The 17,868-nt window shown below is 41.6% G+C and overlaps 1 protein-coding gene across 3 annotated transcripts in view; it reads left to right on the forward strand.

Annotated features, from left to right (window-relative positions):
- Nucleotides 1-17,868, forward strand: part of LAMA4 (laminin subunit alpha 4) — a 102,552-nt gene that overhangs the window by 26,602 nt on the left and 58,082 nt on the right. For all 3 annotated transcript variants that reach the window (XM_051792093.1, XM_051792094.1, XM_051792095.1), the window contains exons 3-4: nucleotides 9,427-9,551; nucleotides 13,582-13,662. In XM_051792093.1, the coding sequence (XP_051648053.1) occupies nucleotides 9,427-9,551; nucleotides 13,582-13,662 (206 nt within the window). The remainder of the gene's footprint in view (nucleotides 1-9,426; nucleotides 9,552-13,581; nucleotides 13,663-17,868) is intronic.

A 17,868-nucleotide genomic window follows, 5' to 3' on the forward strand; every position in this document is an offset into this window, starting at 1 on the left:
TAGCTTTTGATTTTAGAAACATACATATATGTGATGTTAAATGGGTGAAACTGCATCAGCTGCAAGTAGTAGTCTGCAGACCCAGGGATGTGCATTTCTCCTGCATAAAGCACATCATGTTTTGCTGCTAATAAGCTAGGAAGATATGAAGGGAATGTTTTGCCTCCTTCACCATCCCCCTGACCCTATTCCACCAGTAACCTACAGCAGGGCTATTTCTTTAGAGCACATCCACAGAGGGTTCAACATTTGAAAATTCAGACGTGGGGGCAGGCTTCAAATGACTGGACATCAGAGAAGTGATGGTCAGCTCTGAAATGAATGACATATGTAAGTGAAATAGCTTGTCTAAAGTAATAAGCTGTCATATAGTATGCGAGTAATATAATTGACAGGGATTTTCCATACCAAAAATTTTGATTGCGCACTCCAGGGAAGGAAGTTGCTTGAGATGACTACAATATATTATGGCAGTGATTCCAGACAAACACAACAAAATGGATTGAAAGGCTGAGAAGATTTAAAAATCACCAAGCTGTATATCCAGGCAAACTTTTGTTGGGCTGAGTTATCAGTGTCCTTTGTGTGGCTTCAACTATTAATGGAGGTTTGATCTTCATAGACACATGAAAACACATAGAGCAGAACAAGTGAGACAGAGAGAGCACTATAGGAGAAGGTGAAGGGTAGGTTTGTCGTTGTCTACCTAAAAATCTCTAAGAGCTTTGTTACCGTCTCAATCCCATATATTTGATTAGTATTTATAGAAGATATCCAAATACTCATAAATAAATAAATATGAATAAATATGGAAGAAGAAAGAGCAAATGATCATAACAGTGGAGAGGATAAATCCACTGGTATCTTTTCCAGTCTTTTATGGAACTTTTTTACAATAGAGCATATTGTAGCATGAGTGATTTGTGTTTAAGTGTTTCGGTTTACAGCTGAGTGGAACAGTTGGAACAGATTTGGCAGTTCTGCCCAAGAGGATAATATGTTCCACATGATTGCCAAAGCTGGTCTGGAGAATTGCCAGTGGATCCACAACCATCCATCAAGTATGAACAAAAAGCAGTTAGGAAGGTAGTAAAATTCTCCAGCTTATTAGGTACTTCTGGCTTCACAAAGAGCCTTGTTGCTTTTAGCTCGATGTTTCTTTCTATAAAGATGAACCTCAGCTATCTATAGTGACCTTGGTGATATATGTTTGAAAAGCTAACTAGAACTACAACAGTCTTGTGCTAAAATGAAGCCTTTCTCTTCTCCAGAGTGTTTTAGAATGCAGTAGTTGCAAAAGCATTAGTGTTAGTCAACTAATTTTCCTCCCTCTTAGCTATGTTTAAATTCAGTATTTGTTGTCCTAACTGGTTTACTATTGAAAACTTGCAACAGTGACCCCCAACATGGAACCAATTTGTTTCGGCTCCCTGCACAGCCTGTGTAAGAGGCACAAAGGAAGTCAGGCCAAGACTGGGAGGAGGGGCTGCTGCTGCTCTCACACCTGCTCGGCCACATTTGCCACAGTTCGTTAAGACAGATGATGGATTGAGAAAGTAGGAGGCCAGGTGGGAGACAAGGTGTCAGTTCTGTAGTGGGTTGACTCTGGCTGAACGCCAGGTACCCACTAAAGCTGCTCTCTCACTCCCCTCTGCAACTGGACAGAGGAGAGAAAATATAAAAAAGGGTCCATGAGTTAAGACAAGGATAGGGAGATATCACTCACCAAACACCATCATGGGTGAAACAGACTCAAAGTGTGGATATTCATTAAACTTATTACTAACAGAATTAGAGCAGGAGAATGAGAAGTAAAATAAATCTTAAAAACACCTTCCCCCCATCCCTCTTTCCTTCCTAAGCTCTACCTCCTCCCCCACAGCGGCGCAGGGAGGCGGAAAAGGGGGTTATGGTCAGTTCATCACAGGTTGTTTCTGCCCCTGTTCAGAGAGAGGAGTCCTTCCCCTACTCCACCATGGGGTCCCCCCTCTCCTTCACAAACTTCTTCATAAACTGCTGCAACATGGGTCATTTTTCCAAGGAGTACAGTCCTTCAGGCACAGGCTGCTCCAGTGTGGGTCCCCACAGGGCCACAAGTCCTACCAGGAAGACCTGCTCCTGCGTGGTCTCCTCTCTCCACCAGTCTGCAGTCCCTGGCAGGACCCTGCTCCAGCATGGATTTCCCATGGGTTCACAGCCTCCTTCCCTCATCCACCTGCTCCAATGTGGGTCTCCTCCATGGGCTGCAGGTGGATCTCTGCACCCCCGTGGTCCTTCATGGACCGCAGGGACACAGCTGCTCCACCACGGTCTGCACCACTGACTGCAGGGAAACCTCAGCTCCAGGGCCTGGAGCATCTCCTTCCCCCTCCTTCATCACTGACCTTGGTGTCTGCAGAGCTGTTCACATGGTCTCACTCTGCTCTTTTCCAGCTGCAATTTTCACTTGCCCAATAACATTTTTTTCCTTCTTAAATATGTTATCACAGGGGCATTACTATCATTCCTGATGGGCTTGGCCTTGGCCAGCAGTGGGTCCACCCTTGAGCTGGTTGGCATTGGTTCTACCAGACATGAGGGAAGCTTCTGGCAGCTTCTTGCAGAAGCTACAGGGATAGCACCCCCACTACAAAAACCTGACCACAGAGACCCAACACAAGCTCCCACTTCTCTGATAAAGGACAAGTTCTACAAATCAAAACTTTGACATAGAGGGGGTATATTGTCTCAAACTATATCAGGAAGTGAGGGTTTTTTCTATTCTAATTTTTTTTAGGCAGACAATTGTCTTTATTTCAGTAAAAATTTCACGATACCTTATGTTTACTTTTAGTGCCTTATCTCCTTCTTACATACAAAATTCTGAAAACTAGCACTGCATCTTATCCACAGTGGCTGGAGAGAGAGAAGGCTTGAAATCATAAACCTCATAGATCGAAAAGACAAAGCATGTGCGTTTCTTGGATTTCAAGGCATTATACTATACTCTATTTATTAATATTATTATTTTGGGACAGTAGCAAGTTCTGATGTGCTGACATTGGGAATGTTATGCAGTTCTGTAACCTCAGATATTAGGGCATATATGACTTAGGAAGTCTAAATCTACCTCAGGCCAATCTCTACTGGCCCAGCAATAAACACAAACAAACTGCACAGCAATGTAAACCCCATTTCTGATGAAATAATTTCCCTAAAACTCCCTAAATGGAACATTTAATTAAGCTGGTGCATTTGAAAACCATTAGAATGAGCTCTTGTCTTGTAAGTTCATGTTCCTAAATTAAGGTGGGGCAGATTCCCAACTCTCATTTTTAGTTATATTCATTTACAGGAGCATGTTTGTCTTGTGCTGGAAAACTTGTCCTGGTACCATTGCCTGAAGAGAATCAACAAACTTTTCATTATTATCTATGCACAAATGTATCTGCTGAGAAGACCTGCATCACATGAAGTGCTCTATGGTCTCAAAACAGCTATTCCATCCATACTTTCCAAGCAAATGAGTTCAGGAGCTCAGTGCTGGCAATCATTTCCAAATTATACCTCCCTCCACTCCCCCTCCCCATAGCACCATCTTGTGTTCTTTTCATGTGCATATAGATGGTTTCAGTAAGAGACAGGTAGAAACGCTCACCCTGATTGCTGGCACTCAGTGAGAGCAGAGTAGTAGGACAAGCTAAGGCATTTTCTTCCACAAGCAAATACACTCCAGCCACTTTGTCAGCTGACAAGCTGCTGCTGGTGTACTGAAGAATGAATTATTATATGCTGTAGACTCACACAGAAGCTTTTAGAAGCCAGGCTGCTATTATATTGGATTATTTCTGCTGAAGCTGAAGTGTTCTTGAGGAAGGGAAAAGTATTAACATGGGCTTATGAAAAGAACTGAGCTTAGATTTTTAACTGGCTGTAATTTGAAACAGTTTACAAAAAATAGAGTATTATAAAGCCTAGCTGTGATATTTCTAACTATATGGTTGTACCATATAGTACAACTATATTCTTGACCTTTGCCATTTCTCTCTCTGTCCTGTACAAAAACAGGCAGCAATTTTCTGCTAAACTTCAGCGTCTGATGTCCTAAGGTACATGTTACTGCATATTTTTTAGAGGTTTCTGCTTGTTTTTCAAAGGAAACCAAAAGAAAAACCATATACTGGGTTTCTTTATTTGAAAAAGTAGACACCAATATGAGTAAACATACGTCTACAATTCTACATGCACATTTGAATTAACCACTGAGACGGGGGGAGCTGTGAGCAATCCCATACATAGTCTGACATATAATATCAACCATAAATGATGCCTTTCATTCTAAAACATGTATGAATACCAGAACCAAGAGTAACCCTTACAACTCTACAGCAAAGCACTTATTTGAAATCGAATTTCACAGAAATCACCATAAATGGAATTTAATTTTTTTCCTCATTATTTCTCTGTCAAAAGTGATCCACTTAGAAGCAAAACACTTTTCTCAAACTACCAAGCCAATGTACTCAACACTGAGAGTCACCCATGAGCTTCAGGGAGGGTATTCTCCCTCCCTTCAGAGATGTCTCCCAGGCTTAATGCACTCAGCATCTCATTGCAAAATAATGGAACATAAAATATAAGGACACTTTTTCTATCGCTGTAAAAATACGATTTTAAATCCTCAGAGGAGTTCTGACTTGTTAAAGAAGATAAAGTCATAATCACTAACCAGAGAAAAACTACAAAAGTTCTTCAATCACTCAGCTAAGGGGATCTTTGGGTAAAAGAGCCGATTATCACTTCCTTTCAGTTTAGAAGATGAAAAACTACAAATTTAAGAAGTAGCATTTGCTACCCTGTTCTATTCATTGCAATGGTATCCGAGTTTTGGAAATCAGTAACAAATTTATTCTGTTAATACCATTGTGTTGTTTGGAGACCTGAAGACAAACAACGTGAAGTGAATTGATCAAACACAGAGCACAGTGAAGGCTACAATTGAATGCAGTCCACCTGAGGCCTCCGCCAGTGCTTCAGACACAGGATTGCTCTTTTGCTTCTCAGTTAAAATAACTTCCTGGTTTTCTGTATACTAAATATTTTCTTCCTTACACAAATAAGACTAGGAAAAAAACACCTTTAGCTCTAAAACTACTGATGCCTAATCTATTTAAAGACCTATGGAATAAAAATTTGCTTTTTTTCCTTTTCTTATCACATTCTACTTACTGTAGAGTTCTCCAGCCAAATCACAGTCTTGTAGAAATAAATAATTCCTGTACAATGGGTTCTCTAAGACCATAAAACATGCAGCAAGACAAAGTCTTCTAGAATCAAAACTCTGATGTAAAATGGTGAATCCTAACCAGGAGGCTATAATGGAATTCAGATAAGAAAGATTGGCTAAAAAAAAAAAAAGTCAGATATGTTTTCACAAGGGTGAGAATTTTTACTGAAATGGTGCTTTTCAATGCATATTGATGATATAAAAAAAGCCCAAGCAAAACCCAAAACATCAGTGTCGCCAGGACAAAATTCTGCCACTAAATCAAAGTCACAATACTAGGATACAAAACTCATTTAGGAATTCCTGTGCAAATGAAGCCTGACTATTTATTTTTGTTATGTCTCCCCTAATTGTATTCTTCTTTTCTCATACTCTTTTCTTCAAAGAACACATGATGTTTGGAGTAGACAGCGTGCTTCAAATCTGTAGAGACTGCCTCAGGTGAAAAAATTGGTTAGCTGAACTCACCCATCACCAGCCTGCTGCTGTTAAAGAAGTTTCAGCCACAGTGCCCCTTGCCCAAGGCTAGGGAGCTTCCCCCCACTTTGAGCACTCCTGAAATCCCACATCCAACTTCTCTGTTTCTTACATGGAATGCTGACAACATAGCAACTCCTGTGATGAGATTAAATGGCTGCTGAAGAATAAATTGGGGGAACCTAGCACAAGAGGTTCCATGCAGGGCCCAACTAAAGGTCTCTACAGCTCATATATGGTCTCCAGCAGTGGCAATGGAGGTCCAGGCAAGGAGGGCACCTAGACTGGCCTATTTCTGAAGTCTGTGTTTTGTGCTCTACCAGCATCCACAATTGCTATATTAGTGTATGTTTCAGGGTATATACCTCTTGAGTCCTTTCAATATCCATTTATGAATCAGTTGCCCATTAATTTCTCTAGGAAATACCTTTTTGTCTCTGCAAGTACTATTGCAGAAGTTTATCTTCTCTGTAGATAAGTACCTTTTTAATTCAGTGCCCCTCAGTTCTTATATTGCAGAATTTGGGTGAACTATTGTACTGCATTCAACTTATTTACCAGCTTTCTAATTATACAAACACACCCTCCTGCCTTTCTCTCCCAGCTGGGCAGCCCTACATTTTTGGTCTCTGTAGCACACTGGGGAATACTGAACAAAACTCATATTAGCACCAAGGCTTAGGTGATCTGAATAGTGACTCTTCCCACTCTGAAAAATAACTGTTATATCCTGCTTTTATTTTCCTGCCCTTTATCAGCTTTCAGTTTGCAAAAGAAACTTTTTTCAAGTACCTTGGCAACTTAGTTGGCCTTTATTGAAATACCAGATAAGTTAGACCCTCTGGTTCCACTTCATATCCTTGCTTATTTGCACCATTATACAGTAGATTACTGAGGCAGAAGTTCCTGGAACAGATGATTCTTATTCATGTACTCAGAAATCTTCTTCTTTATTATAGACACTGTCATTTTACCAGGGATGAAAATCATATCGATCAGTCTGCAGTTTCCATTATCCCTGTTTTAGCTCAGAAGAGGAAAGAATCAAGGAAGCTAACCCAAACGCACAGCATATATGCACTGATAGATCTCCACATATTTCTACCAATGAGGTGTTTTCTTGCTGCCTCAAGCCTCCTATCCATACAAAGTGCTGTAACTGGAGAGTTTTGATTTAGGGACATTGCAAAACTCATTGCACTGTTGCAAGAATGGAACAGTCTTTATGCACCTTTCATACTGTTTTAAAGTGATTCTGTGAGACAATTAGAATTTGGAGGGTTGTGGGTTTTTGATGATAACTTCTGGATATTTGCTGAAGTGGAAAGGGAGATGGGAATCTGCAGAAGTCCTGCAGTGTGCAGGAGCATTGGTCATAAACTCTGTGCCATTGACCCACTACCTTGTCATGTACCTAGGGGAAAGTCCACATAGTCTGTGGCATCCAAGTGCGTCCATTTGTAAACAAAAAAAGCATAATAATGGTTTCTTAAGCTTACATGACTTACCAGTTCTATTTAGAACTGTTTACAGCAAACCTCCCAAATCTTTGTTCACGAAGCCTAGCCATGATGACAGCAAACCTTGACTTCTTTTGTTATTAAAGGTATTATCTGAGCGGCCCAATGTTGTACCTAGCAAAATAAAATGTTTTGGAACATATATTCTGTATGAATTACCACAGCTTGATTTTCTTCCCTGAAGCACCAACAGTTTCAGCTGGTGGCTGATTTTCTTCTGCATGTGGAAACATGTTTCCTTAAAAATATTAAAGCATGGAAACTTGCTTATGAAGTGAGTGACATTTTGCCCCGTTGATCAGTATTTCATAGAAAGGCCACATACAGAAGACTCCTGCTTCTTACCTTCTTAAGTAGACCTCTTTAAGACTGAAAACCAAGTTTAGTGGTAACACAACCCTTCATGCTATAATACTTCATTTCAGGAGAAAAATTTCGGAGCCACTGATACAGGCAGCATTTACATGCAGATTCTCTGGATGCTCCATGCAGATTCTCTGGATGCTCTTCTCCAGTCACCAAATCCTAGAAGCAGCTGTCATGGTTTGAGAGCCACAAAAATCCAATTCCCTAGTCCAAGCCCCCTCCCACATCTCAACCCAGTGTGAGATGGTTTTTCCAGACAAAACGAGACTCAAAATGGGGGAAAGGGAATATATTACAATGATAAATACTACAATACATTATATACAGTCTTAGCTATCTCTACCATGACATAAGTATTTACAATGGATCAAATCTCTTCTCCCCTCCAAATAAAAGTCCAGGAGGGAAGAAGGAAATATCCTTTTTTCAGAGTAGCAATGTCTCTAAGGCAGCAGGTCTCTCTGTCTCTATGCAGCAGCTGTAACTGGATCTCTGCCAGTACTCACGAGGGGTATCCAAGCCCTCATGGCCCATCGTCTAAAGTGAGGGTCTTCTCTTCCGTGGACTGCGTAGCAGGGACAAGCTTGCATCAGCACGTCATACCACGAAGCTCAGGGGTCTTCATGACGGTCCCTTTCCTCAGGGGATTCAAGTTCCCCTACAGAGCTCTGTGCTGTGTCTCAAGCAGCGGGGGGGGCCAAGGTCACCCCCTCCACATTCCTTCTCTGTCCCGGTCCAGCTTTCCAGGATGCTTTGAGCTTCTCAGCTCTTCTGCAGTGCATGTTGCACTTCACCCCTCCCTTCTAGGAGGTGAGGGGTCTCCAAGGAGTTTGGGGTCTTTTGGTTTCAGTTCTTACACCAACTTCCTCTCTCTCTGCTGCTCTCTCTCTCTCCCTCGGCTCTCTCAGACAACTCTGTGTCTTCCTTGCTCAGCTGCATGCTGTTTCTGCTGCTTCTCCAGTTCAGTTCTTATCTGTTGGCTTTCAGCCATAGCCTCTGTTCACTGCTGTTGCTCTGTCTCTGCTCACTCACAGTGGAGAAAACTTCTTTAGCTTTCAGCTACAGGTACTTAGCCCAGCCTTATGCTGTTTCAAGTCCCTGCAGCCCCCCCCAGCCTGGGGCTGGGGGGGCCCAGAGGCCCCAAGGGGCTCCGAGCCCCTTCCTCGTGGCCTCAGAACATGGCTACCACTTCTACCACCAAACTACAACTACCTTCTCTTCCGTTCTGAGTGTGATATGTTTGTATTTTGCAGAAGCGCTCATTGGGTAAAACTTCAAAACTTCAAGGGTCACCACCCCCTGGGGTTTTACCATTTTATAACTGCAGGGGGAAAAACTATTTCCCCCCACCACAGCAGCCTTGCTGAAACCTGTGTCTGGGCTGAAGTCTGTTGCCAGTATTCACCAGCAGATATTTTTTATTTTGTTTTGATATCAATAAAAGGGATTTTGCACTGCTGGCTATAGCAGTTCAAAATAGGGCTGCCAGCTACCTCTGAGTACCTCCTACATCTCTGACAACGGGTAGTGCTGCTTCTGCGCCAGCACCTGCCAGGCACATATGTCTGTTTTATCCTGTATCACACCTTGTCAACACTTGCTGCTGGTCAATGTAATCATTTATAGCATTTTTATTTTCAGGAGTGCTAGCTGGTTTGGCTACATCTGTCAGTACTTTGAAGGGTCTAGGTCTGGCAACAGCCACTGTTCTGCTTGGCCAGGTCTTCAGCTAAATTTCTTTCTGAATTAGGCAGCACCTCTGTTTAACTTTCACCATTCTCTCTCTTTCCACTGAAGGACTGTCAGAGAAACACAACAGGACAGCACTGTGAGCAGTGTCCAGACGGCTTCATTGGTGATGTTGTCAGAGGAGTGCCCACGTTCTGCCAGCCCTGCCCCTGTCCTCTGCCAGCACATTCTAAGTATGTAAAGAGTCTTTGCTTTTCTTTGATTTGGGCTGGCTTTGACCCTTCCCAAGCTGGGGTCAGCATCCCTTCCTCGATGCAGGAAACAAGGCTGCTGCTCTTGACAAATGGGGGAATATAAGAGGAATACCAGCTGCTCACATTTATAACCACAGGAAACAGCATTTCACTTGGAAGGTGTAAAGTATCCTTCAGTGCTCATATAAATTTTTACCAGGAGGGGGGAGAAAATATTTGAGCAAATTCAAGTTCACCCTCTTTTACATAGGAGAGATTATTCAGTTGTCTGGTTACTTTTAAGAGTCTCCTAAAGTCCAATTCCCAAGGAAGGTGGCATCAGGGATTTATGAGGCTGAGACAGAGAGACAGAAAGATCAGTTCATGTCCTCTGAAGGGTAAAAGCAACCACAAAAAAGCATAACCTGTCAGTCTACTGAGTCAACAGCGGTTGGATCTGGTTAATACAGTAACAGTTAAAGGACCAGAGGACCCTGTGATAGGTACGGTGCCCCTTCAGCTGATGCCTAGCTACTTTTGGGTAAGAAACTCTGAAGCCTGACAGAAAAAGATCAAGCCAAAGAGCTCCAGCTGCTGACTGCTTTGTGCCTTCAGAAAAAAAAAAAAAAAAACAACAAAAAACTACAAACTATGAGCAGCCATTAGAAACTGTGAGTGGCACATCAATAATGCAGCTGAAAGAAATTATCAACTTCATCCTGCTCAAGTTTCATGCTCTGGGAGAGAGGCATCTCTGCAAATCCCACCATAGTGCACAGAAGAGATGCTAGTAAATAGTTGCCAATAGGTTGAAGCTATTTCTCAGGAAGCTACGTACTCCCCTTGTATTGTTTTCCATTCTGCTTTCAGCAGGGCTTCTCAGTAAAGGGAATTTTGTCCTCACTGTATTTGTTTGCTGTTGCCATAGGATTACTCACACAGCCTTAAGGTGGGATAAGCTGCATTTTGCTTAGCTGCTCAGGGCTCAACCTGGCAATGGAACAAAATCACTCTGGCCAAATTCCCGCAAAACAACTCTGGCTTTTGCAGTGAGCTGCAGACATGTGAAAGGGCCATGGGGTGGAGAACAGCTATGTTGAAAAACTTCAGCTTACAGAGAAAATCCTCCAGAGACGGTGGAAGAACCTGGCTTTGCTCACTTACAGAAAGGCTTAGGAGTGAGTGAGCTCACGGATGAAGCAGACTACTTCCTCCAGTTTCAGTTACAGCTGTAATTCCTGAAAAAATAGGAACAGTCAGAAGTAGTGCTTTACCCTTGGCAACGTGATTTTTTTTAGCCTGCTAGGCACAGAGGAGCTACTTCAGCCTAAGAAGCTGTTCTCTCAACCACATCCTGGGCTGCTCATGCCTGAGGCACTACAGCACAAGACCTAGTCTCTACTAAGCAAAGTCAGCCAAGAAAGGTCTGATCTGTCCTCCCTATGCCGTGATTTCATGCAGCATGGTTGGTTTGCACTCACCCACACCCTGCCTAGTCCTGCAGCCCACTAGGCTCTTCAGCAGTGCCCCTTGACAGCAGGGAACTGGTCAGTCTACCAGGCACTGAGTAGGGCTCAGTGCAGCAGGACTAGCAGAGACCTGACCTACAGCCTATCTTGACCAGTCTATGTGAGATGGGAGCAGAGGCCAAATAGCATTCCCTGCTTCAACATGCTCCTTAGCCCTTCTGCTAGGGACATAATACCTCTCCTATTTGAGACCACCAGAGATAAGGAAACCCCAAACCCAAAAGGATAGCAGCATGGGATTGGGAAGGGAGAACAGAAGTTGCACAATGCCTGAATGCAGATGCTTCTCCATTAGCAGCAATTATAGCCTTTGGACTTGATGAGCCTCGTGGGTCCCTTCCACCTCAGAATATTCTATGTTCTATGATATGTCTCCCCTTTAAAACTACCTCAGTAAAAATCTACTTCAGTTTTTCAGAGTTTTCCCTCAGAAAAATACTGAAGGCAATAATTAAAGCAATATCCCATCCCAATTTGCCTCATACCCCTATTTAAATAACATGCAGAAATTGCCTGTTCAGCTTCCTGCATGAGAGAGACCTGACCACAGAAATAGTTTTCATCTGGGTCTGGAACAGGCTAATAATAATTGAGTTCCATTAAGCCTTGTATAACTAAATTCAAAGCAAAAGTGTTCTTTCTTAGTTTTTCTCAATTTTCCTTAATTAATACTACTCCATATATAGTAAGGAAAAATAATAACTCTACCATAAGTCAAAGAAGCATTAAATGTCTTAAAGGCCATTCAAAGGATGTTGTTTTGTTCTGTGTTTTATTTTGGAAATAGCCAGTGAATTCATATTAGGCAAAATGACCAAATCTGTAAACTGACAGACTCATCAGATAGATATTTTTTCCAGGAACTCAGATGTGTGTCTCTAGATTTTCTGACGAGGCTATCTTCATATCTGCTATCCTGGGAATTTTTGGAGTAACTTTTGGACAGTACACATGAATGTAATGTCATCTCGTTGGAATAACAAAAAGGGGGATGGAGGTTGCTTCCCAGTCTAGCAGATGTTATTTCTTTTCAAACTCAAGAGAATTATATGACCTTTTTTTTCCCCTAAAAGATCACAAAAAGTATAAAACTTCAGGAGATTTCAGTTGTATTTCATAACTTAGATCCACAATGTGGTTTTTTCAACTACGTGAAGAAATTAGTCTCCGTAACAGAAGTGCAAGCCTGCCAAACTATTATGATTTTCTCGATATGTTCTTGTAAAAGCTGCACAGAAGTTAATTTGTGAATTCTGTGAGTAGAATCTCATTTTATGTTCTCTCTGATTATATGAAATATTTTGAGACAGAGCAGAGAGATCCAGAGATCCAGACACAGATTTATTTGTCTCTAGTTGTTCAACCAGCTGAGAAATGCTGGCAGGAACTGAAATTATGCAGGAATTCTTGACACCTTTCAATTCTGTTTACTCCTGGAACAAGGAGTGCATGGCTCATGCTCTCTCCCATTGATCTGAGTCTTTTGTCCAGTGTGAAAGGGATGCAACCCAGCCACAGCTGCTCAACACCCTGTGACTCAGGAGCTGTGTTTTAGCAACTGTGGGCCTGCAGCTGGCATCACTCACTGCTCTGGTTGCTTTCTAGTGCTGGCAGAAATTTATTCACACGTATTGCAAACTAACTAGAAACATCTTTAGGATTGTATCTCTTTTTTTCTGCAAATGTATTTAAGACATGTCCACCACTGTGTTTGAAGTGTATATACAGTTTACACTTTCCACATCTGGCTACTGCTGTTCTTTGAATCTCATATTTAGTTAATCATTTGTTACATGCTGAAAACATAAGAAAACAAAGGAATCCATGATTCAGAATCAAGGCAGTAAAAATTACTGCCCAAGCCATCACTGCAATCAGCATCACTGCTTGACATGTTGGTCTCCGAAGAGACGACAGACTCTTTCCAGCTTACTCTGAAAGATGGTAGAGCAGCCTTGGTTACTGTGAACTCAGTTACTGTAAATGAGGACAGCATCACTGAGGTCAGTTTTCACCACTCGGTACTTCTAGACTGGATTTGCATAGGAAACTGCTACACCAATTCCAGAATCTCAGTTCCTGAAGTGGTCACTACAGTGTCTTTCACAAGCCTTTAGAATAAGAGACAGGAAGCAATTAGCTTTACATGACATAGACATTTTCCGAAGTCCCTTATCTAAAATGTCTGTATCAAAACCTGCAGGGGTGTGTGATTTACACTGCAAGACAAGAACTTTTATATATGTGTATATATATATATGTGTGTATGTATGTATTTATACAGCTCCATAGTACTGTATACTAATTAGTGCTTTCTATACTAATTAAAATTACTAAATAGGGGGTATAATGTGAATAATAGGAGTTTAATACCTATTCAGCAAAGAGTCATCAAAAGCCAGAGTTCAAACTGACAGCAAATGTCCATAATATAATAAAAAACATTCCCACGTGTTTGCTATTGCTTGCTCTTCTAACTATTCATTCTAATGAAATTCCAGTTTTGCAGTCTCCTGTTACAGAAAAAGTGGAAGTGTGCGTTGTGTCTGTAAAGAAAACTATGCAGGACCCAACTGTGAAAGGTAAGAAAAAAATTAGGATGACTTGATGGTCAGCAATACTTAAGTCCAGAATTTTTTAAGGAAATCTTCCCACATGGTCGAGAAACCTGGTGCATTTGTTTTCATCAGGTTGAATCATGTCTGTTAAATGATCTTATTCAGTTTCTACTAAAAACCACTAAAACTTGCTGTGGAGACATGTCAGCATAAGACAGATATTTACATCTGATGTATTTTGATCTATTTCTTGCACTTTGTGTACCTTCATGTGGTGATCTTCCTAAAATGAATGTAATTTAAAAATACAAAATACAAATCAGAAACAGCAGCTGAAGTGAAAAATAACCAACACATAGATGCCTCTTGAAATTCACCCCTCTAAAACATATAGCAGTCTTCTATCAAATAAATTTATCTAAGACAAAGAACAAAATCCATTATTGAGTCAAATTCCTAATGAGCAGATGCAGCTTTTTTAGTTACATTTTAAATGCACTTCACAGACATAATTCAATAAAGTCAAACCAAGCATAGGCCAGTGTTGCATTTCAAATTTTCCTCATGCCCATAAAAAATTTCCAGTAAATATTTTCTAAATAACAAATTACACCAATAAATGGAGCTATACAACAGAAATATAACTACCCCTCAAGTCCTGTAAGAGGCTGTCTTACTCGCTATGAATACACAGGCGTGATGTCTCAATGAATGTCAGAGGCCTGATTATAATTCAGGAATTGTCCTTAAGCAGCCAATAAATTAAAACAGCTCTAACACAAAGACTGAAGAGCATAGGATGGCTCAGACACTGGCTTCCTGAACATCTCTTTTTTTCTCTTAAATCGTCTGAAGTATTTCAGTCTTCAGTCAACTGTCATTAATGGGCACGTCTTGAATTCAAATGATACTTAATGTAACTGTCAGAGAAGGGAGAAAAGGGATGCTTAAGATGTGAAGAGAAATCGATATGAAAAAGGTAAGGTGAACAAATGAGTGAAGGTTTTTCCCCTTGCAGGTGATGCAAAAACATCAGTAAATTACCTCCGCATCACTAACGTGGTGACAGCAACAGTGAAAGCCCTTTAGACAGATGGCACACAAATAAAAAAAAACCCACCCTTATTTACAGGCCCATGGTTGTATTCTTTTGTTCTTCCAAAATGTCAGATTTATACAAAAAGGATAATACAGACAATAAAAAGTCAGTGAGATTTCTTAATGGTTATTAAAATGTCAGCCTAGACTACAAGCAACACAAATCCTGTGAAATGGGCAGCAGATGCATAGGAACAGCAGAAAATAACATTGGCTTTGTTTTCTAATAGCCACTACCCAGCCTGACACAGTACATCTGTCTGAAGGAATGCAAAGCTGTGTAGAAAAAACTACAGAAAGAAATCAGCCTGTCCTGGTCACCGCATTAAGACCTTGGCTAATTGCTGGGGTAAGCAGCAAGCAGTGACAGACAAGACTTGCCTTCTAGTAGGCTCCTGGTCCTCCTTGCATTTGTGTCAGAAACATCAAAAAGCATTTCAAAGATGGATGGTGCATTGCTTGTCTCTGTCCACTTGCTAAAGAGCAAGTCCCTACTTCACATACACTTCCAGCTACTGTCACCACGCCCCACTCCCACCGCAGCTATTGGGCCATCAGCTTTCTGGCAGGAGGACTGGGGGATCCTGAACAAGAAGGGTCATTGCCTCTGTCCCTCCCTGCAGCTCAAAGAGCCACTCCTGTCCCCAGGGAGAGGAAGGCTACACCCTGCTCACCATTCTCCCTCCCAGCTCTCTGCAGTAGTCAGTGGCAGGCACCCTGTTACAGTGAGCTACAGGACACCCCTCAACAGCCAGCATGTGGGATCCCCAAAACAGCTCACAGGGAGGCAACCTGCTCCATTTCCTCCGGCATTTGTGTAGGAGGCTTTCTTGTGCTGCTCTAGAGGTTGGCACGAACTTATCCAATTTATGTTCGTCAGGAAATGGTGCTGTGAATTCACAGAGGGCCTTGCTAGGAATTGAGAAAACCAGCTTCCCAACTTGAAATTTAGGAACTAATAATTTTTTTCCTGGACTTCAGTAATAAGGCAGGAAAGTGGTAGCTGATGAAATGCAGGTTTTGTTAATGCTCAGATGTTAAAAAAATAACCGAACAAATGACACTTTAGTTTCTAAAGCAAATAGATTAAAAAGGTTCTTTTGGCATTTTAGGGGAAGAGGAAGTTAATTTCTTATTCACCAATAATTACAGGAAGAAACTACGGCTGCAAAATGAAACAAAGATAGCTTAGCAGTTTTATTATGGGAGAGGAAACATCCCTTGTTAGCAACAAAGAGTCATTTATTGATACAATGTAGGAAAAGACATTTACTTCAGGCCTCTAAATTTTTACAGGACATAAAGTGCAGAGATGGACCAGTATGTTTTCCGTCAATGACCTCTGCTCTTCTCACATGCTACTCATTATTCAAAAGAGGCCAAGTGCCTCAGCCCTATGAGATGATCTGAGTGGCAAAGGAGAAGGGGAAAGTGCCACACTAAATTTCAGCTCTTAAAGCTTCTCTTTTTGTTTTAAACAGCTGCTCCAGATGAGAAAATACAATAAAATGAGTTATAGACTCACAGAATAGTTCCGGTTTTGAGGGATCTTAAAGATCATCTAGTTCCAACTCCCTACCATGGGCAGGGACATCTACCAATAGACCAGGTTGCTCGAGGCCCCTTCCAACCTGGGCTTGAACACCTCCAGGGATGGAGCATCCACAACTTCTCTGGGCAACCTGTTCCAGTGCCTCAGGTGGTCATAAAAAGCAGCACTTACAAAATGTATCTGTGAGGATGTGAGGAAGTGTCCACTACATTCCTGGCAAGTGAATTGAATGGCATATATCAGCAAAGAAGAAAGGGAAAATTACTTTGTCCCAGTGAGAGGGCAGACATTGCAGGCCTGAAGAGGATAGCACACTGTCTTTGGTAGATGCTGGCTAGCAGTAAGAAAAAGGCTGGTCTGGCCCCAGCCCTGCTCAGTGACCTCTTTGACTTGGTGGCCACATTAGACAGACGATCATTTGGAAAATACCTAACTACAGTAAACCAAAACCAAACCCTTCAAGATTATATAGTTCATAATAAATCAAATGCATCTACAGATTAAAACAAACAAAAAGGAAAAAAAAAAAAACAGCAATGACGCAGAGGGCTTTTTTTCCTTATTGAAGCTTCATAAACATTCTGAAATTCTGAAATTTGGAAAAATACTACAGTCTCACATTGGCTGAAATATCAGCAAATCATAGCAAGACTTTTGGCATGATTAAATAGTAGCTTTACCCATTGCGGCCTGCTCTAACTCCCACAGGAATGGGCAGTGACTTCACCAAAGTCAGATAAATTACACTCTGCACGCAGTTTAGCATTCACAGTTCTTCAAGGGATGCACAGAACTCCCAGTCACACTTTTATTCTTTACATCTGGGTCACCCACATGATAAAATCTGCACCAAAGATTCTGGCAGTACTGCAAAGATACAAAAAGAGCCCTTGTCATTGACAAAAGCAGTATTTGAGGCAGCCAAGTGGTTTATATTAAGATGCTTAAAATTTTATGTGTTTTTACTGTGGGTGTTCAGGACTGGAACATGAACAAAGCAGTGTTGAGGAAATTACTTTCTTTATTAAAAAAAAAATCAGCAAAAGTAAGAACAGATCAAACCTCAAATCTTGTATCAGATCTCCTACACTTTCATTGTTCAGACATGGCATAACCTGAATGTGACTATGTTCAGATTTTAGGAGACAAAAGACCTTGGTTCAGATACCCAGCCAGAATCTGGGAAAATTTAACTGAACTGCCTGAGTGCTCACCCTCCCCACCACCAATAGCAGAACAAACAGCATGTTAAACAGGACTTCATGGATGGAAGAAAAGGACAATATGGTGATAAAACAGAAAGAACTACAACAGGCACTCCTTTCCTAAGACATTGCAGCAACTATCCAAGCCTCCAATTTCTTCAGCCAGTAATTGCTACACCAGCTAGTTATTCCCCTCCATGCAGTAATTCTTCATTTCCAGTTTGGGGGTATAAGTCCCTGATCTCTGTGGCCCAGGCTTCTGGGTCATGGGCCCTCCTGCCACCATGCAGTAACACCATGAACAGTGTGGGTTGCCCTTGTCCTTCTAGCTGACCCCTCCAGTCCATCAGACACTGCTCCATGCTGCTTCAGCTG

Source organism: Manacus candei, unplaced genomic scaffold (genome assembly GCF_025592945.1).
Source record: "Manacus candei isolate 608988 ecotype Guabito, Panama unplaced genomic scaffold, ASM2559294v1 h1tg000034l, whole genome shotgun sequence".
Classification (NCBI taxonomy): domain Eukaryota; kingdom Metazoa; phylum Chordata; class Aves; order Passeriformes; family Pipridae; genus Manacus; species Manacus candei.